The sequence below is a fragment of the Macrobrachium nipponense genome, chromosome 3 (genome assembly GCF_015104395.2).
Source record: "Macrobrachium nipponense isolate FS-2020 chromosome 3, ASM1510439v2, whole genome shotgun sequence".
Lineage (NCBI taxonomy): Eukaryota > Metazoa > Arthropoda > Malacostraca > Decapoda > Palaemonidae > Macrobrachium > Macrobrachium nipponense.
This window is the reverse complement of record NC_087202.1, coordinates 128,009,503-128,014,094: the sequence shown is the minus strand read 5'-3', so window position 1 is coordinate 128,014,094 and position 4,592 is coordinate 128,009,503. Positions and strand designations below refer to the sequence as shown.

Sequence of the window (4,592 nt, the reverse complement as noted above, 5' to 3'; positions counted from 1 at the left end):
CATTTTAGAAGTGTTTTAAACAAGATTGAGATTAGAAATATTATATTGTGTCTTTCATTTACACTGAGCGTGATACGCGCCTGTGTCCATTGCAGTCTTGCAAGCATTTATTTCATTTACTGAGTATTTTAGCCAGGGACTGAGCATTTCCAAATTACCGTTACCTGTCGTTGCCCGAGTGGTCTTTTCCATTTTTTTTCACAAAAGATTTGCGTATACCGCAAGCACGAACTGCACAGTGTGCCACGCAAATTCATTACCTCCATACAAGTAAGCCTACCAGTTTAGGACTGGCCACCACCAGTGCACGTCAGGCCTTACCATTTTACAGTGCCACTAATACGCGGCACTGTCCATCGACTGGCTGCTGAAGTACTCCTACCTTTTACTTTCTCTCCTCCACCATTACACTCCGCCACGAACAGAGTGCCATTTCTCTTCAGTATATTTGAGTATACTGCATTTAGTTTCATCCAACGGGACACACCAGCATGTTACCAGTGCAATCAAGGAACGCCTCCTCAAAGTGCCGTGTACCTGTACAGACGTACAGGTAGCTCTTTACCTGCGTGTCCGTCCTTACAGAACGCCCAATTCGTTAGTGTTTCCATGTACAAGGATTAGTGATCCTTCGGAACACTCCACGGAACACCTCCTCAAAGTGCCGTGCACCTGTATTGGACCTACAGGTTGCCCATTCCAGCGTATCCCAAGTTAGGAACGCCCGTAAGTGTGCCTCACACAGTACACTCCATTTGATTCTTTCACCTCATCAGAAGGTGCCATTCAAAACGTGCCACAGAGCCCCCAGTCTTTTCAGACATCCTTTCATTACCACATTGCAGAACCCATTTCTAGGTGAGGGCCACGTTACCAAGTAGGCACTCCCATTCCATCCAGTACTGTTCCTGGCCATCGTTTTCATCCGAGCCTCTACTGCACCCTAGAGAAATGTCTTCTCCTGCCCAGACCCTCATGGCTCTGGGCACGAACGCTGGCTACACCGGACAGGAACTCACCTAGTGGGTGAAGGGGCAGATGGACGATCTGCTCCTGCGAGAGAAAGCCTCCAGAGAAGAAGAGATGAAGGAAAAAGAAGCAGAGAGAAAAATAAGAGAAGAAGAGAGAAGGCATGAGCTAGCCCTCACGGAGAAGGATCTCGAGATGGAGAAGGCACGACAGGTGAGTGCCAAAACCCTAGCCATGCAGGCAGCTCCCACCCCTACGGTGTCGCACAATCCCATTGCGAGCATTAACGCTCTAATCCTGAAGTGGACGGAGGATGAGCCTGAGGCATGGCTGGAAGAAGTGGAAGCCCTATTTGAAAACTACACTACCACTGAGATAGAGAGGGCCGCCCTGCTTGCCAAGCACCTGGATGGCAAGGCTAAGACTGCCCTCCACTCACTGTATCAGGGTCAGCTAGGGGACATGGTGGAAGTTCACCAGGTCATCACGAAGGCTTATGAAATCACCCCAGAGAGATGGAGGCAGCGTTCCCGAGGTCAGGCCAAGGAAGTTGGTTGGGCCTGGAGCGACTTCTCCTATCACAAGGCCCAAGCCGGACAACACTGGCTCGAGGCCATGTCGTGCACCGAGTTCCAGGACCTGTTTAACAAAATCATGCTGGAGGACCTCTACCAGTGTGTACCTGGACCACTCGCAGTGCACCTTAACGACAGGCAACCAAAGACACTTGCGGAAGCTTGCCGCATGCCTGATGACTGGGAAACCTTCCACCCATCTCACAGCACCTCACACCGGCGCATAGTGCCACCAAGTCAGCTCTCCGGATCCACACAGCCAAAGGACGCCCACCAAGGACACCTACGGACTTGCAACGTCTGCAAGAAGGTGGGTCACCTCGCATCAGAGTGCCGCCTCAAGAGAGCCGCGAACCACCAATCTCCTCAGAACCCTCCTACGCTAACGAATGGTGCCTCCGCCTCCTCTTAAGACGAGTCAGACACCATACGGAGACCAGCCCAGCAGAGGGGCTCCTGCAGAGCCTGTGGGGCTAGAGGGCACTACTCCCCCGGATATCCCGGGTGCCCCAAGCATGAGCCTTCGACCAGGCACATCCACCTGATCAGTGCCACAACCTCCTCGGCCATTATGTCCGAGTCTAGGTCTCACCCTGAGCGGGTGTGGACCACTTTAGTCACAGTGGCACCCCTGGATGGCTCTACCATACCAGTGACTCTGCCAGTTACGATAGATACCAGCTACGATCTGTGTCTCATAGTTCAAGACCGTTCCCACGGTCGTACTGCAGGTCACCACTCCTTGGTGCACCAAACCTCACCGCCTGGTCGTATTGAGTACAATTCGGCATGGAGTAGGTTTCCTATTGGGATGGGACCTTCTCTGGGGATGTCCCTCCCGCACACCTCTCCAGGGCCAAGCTACCTCCCCACATCAAATCACTGCCAGAAAGGACTCTTCACCTGTGCCAGAGCACACTGCAAGCCTTGGTGACTCCACAGATTCGCAACCTGTGGTGCCATCTCGGCCTTATCGTCCAGTGCCACGGAAGTTCTGGAACCAGTTCTGCCGAGACTGTGGCCGCAAGGGTCACATGTCTGCCAACTAGGGAGGGTGCGCGAATTTTAATGTTCCCGCCATTGTAATGGCCGTCACCAATTCTTCCTCACTAGGACCCCCAGCTCAGGGCCCTATAACCGTTGCACCCCTCCAAAGTCCTTATCCGCCAAGCCACGTCAGAGCCTTTGATGACTCTGGCACTCAAATCTCCCTGATATGGGAAGATCGAAGCATCCAAGGGGCTAATATTGACAGACATCAACTGATTACCATTGAAGGCATCAACCACATTAAGATGATCCTTCCCACCATCCAATTGAGAGTCGCATGACCTCACCTTACCAAAGTATGTACACTTGCAGTTGTAAGCTACCTTCCAGGAGGTTACGACCTCCTCCTAGGGCAAGACATGAAGTCTCCCTTGCATTTCAAAAAGCCTAGGGGTCCTAACCCCACGACAAACCACTCCAAAGCAAGGAGCCATCCAAGACCTACTTCCTCCTGGAAGTACGGCCACCAACAGTCTCCCCCACTACCACGGAGGGAGATTGATCACTCACAGTTCAGCTGCAAAACCTGCAAAGTAATAGGGCACCCCACGAATTGGCCTAGGTGCCCTAGCAAGCTGCCAGCAGCGGACACTGTCCATGTTCCACAAGGCTTATTCTTCCACGAGAGACAGGAACCTCTGTCTCCCGTTACCAACTGCCCGCTGAGAGATATTGCACCTCCGGTACCCGTAACAGGTCCAATCGACCTCAACTCTCTGCCAGTGCCACTTGGCAGCACTGAGCAGTGCCAAGCTCCTTCCACCCTGGACGTAGAGCCACCACAAACCTTGACCTCTGCGCCTGGCCCTGAGCTAGCGCCAGCACCAAACCTCAACAAGGATACTCCTACAGGAGATCCTCCAACAGGCATGGAGCTTACCACAGCCCATGGCCAATCCCAAGTCCATGAGTCTTCTTCAACATCACCTCTGTTGCCAGAGGATGAACCTCCGGCAAACCTCACCTTTACACCTCCTCTGGACGACCAGGAACTGCCCGACCAGGAGTCAGCCTGGAGTCTTACCCTTACGACGGCTGTCGCAGCAGCCGAAGTGAGGGCCTCCCCTGCAGTAGGTTCCACCTCTGCGACGGTTGCTGTAGATACTGAAGTAGGGTGTTCTCCTGAAATCCCTCAGGCTACCACTGCCTCTGCTCCTGACAGCATTTCTGGCCTTACCCCAGAGTCGGTGCCTCCGTCAACTCCTGGGACTGGTGTAGCCAGGCCCTGGAGGAATAAGAAGAAGAAGAAGAAGAAGAAGGGACGTAGCAAATTAACAAACTAACCAAAGAGCCACATACTCTCCTTGGCACCTGTGCCCAGGGTACAGTGTCACATTCATTTGCAGAGTGATCCTGGCACCTACCCAGAGAAGGTAGCCAGCCTGATCTCTGCCAGTAAACTAACCCTCTAACCATCCTGGTACACTACTAATCACTCATCATCCTCACGCATCATTACCTCATCTCATGTATTTTAACAATTCAGTTCGATAAACCACTGCTGTGCGTACCGCTTTCTGGAATGATTGCATCTCTAATTAACTGTAATGAGTAGGTTAGGCTAATAATTTAGTACCAGGGAATTAGGATAGTAGCAAGTAGAATTTTCAAGTAACCTTAACTAGGGGTAGAGTAGACTGTCGTCACAGGCAACCCATAGTTCTCACTTAGGCTAGAGTACATTATAATTCAGAGTTCGTAAACTTAGCATCTCCACCTATAAGTTAGGTAGGCCATTGTAGTTAGCCATATCGCTGCTCTAAAAAACCTCAGTTAGAGTAGGAGAACTGGGTAGTCGAGACGATCAACTTATTTAGCCAAGGCCTTCACGCCCGAAAGGGAGTGAATGCCTTCTTAACGGGGGGAGCTGTTACAAATATTGATCACCTCGTCTTCCCAGCAGTATTTAATTCATTTTATTTCTAAATGAGCAGCCATGTTTTCTCCTAAATCAGCTGATTTTGGGAGAGAAACAAGCGATAGGACGGGTGAAAAGGA

At 51.5% G+C, this 4,592-nt stretch overlaps 1 protein-coding gene across 1 annotated transcript; it reads left to right on the top strand.

Annotated features, from left to right (window-relative positions):
- Positions 1-2,115: 2,115 nt before the first annotated feature.
- Positions 2,116-3,877, top strand: LOC135222500 (nematocyst expressed protein 3-like). The gene is made up of 3 exons (XM_064260582.1): positions 2,116-2,321; positions 3,157-3,496; positions 3,731-3,877. Exons 1-3 carry the CDS (start codon positions 2,116-2,118, stop codon positions 3,875-3,877), a joined length of 693 nt encoding a protein of 230 aa, XP_064116652.1.
- The last annotated feature ends 715 nt before the right edge of the window (positions 3,878-4,592 follow it).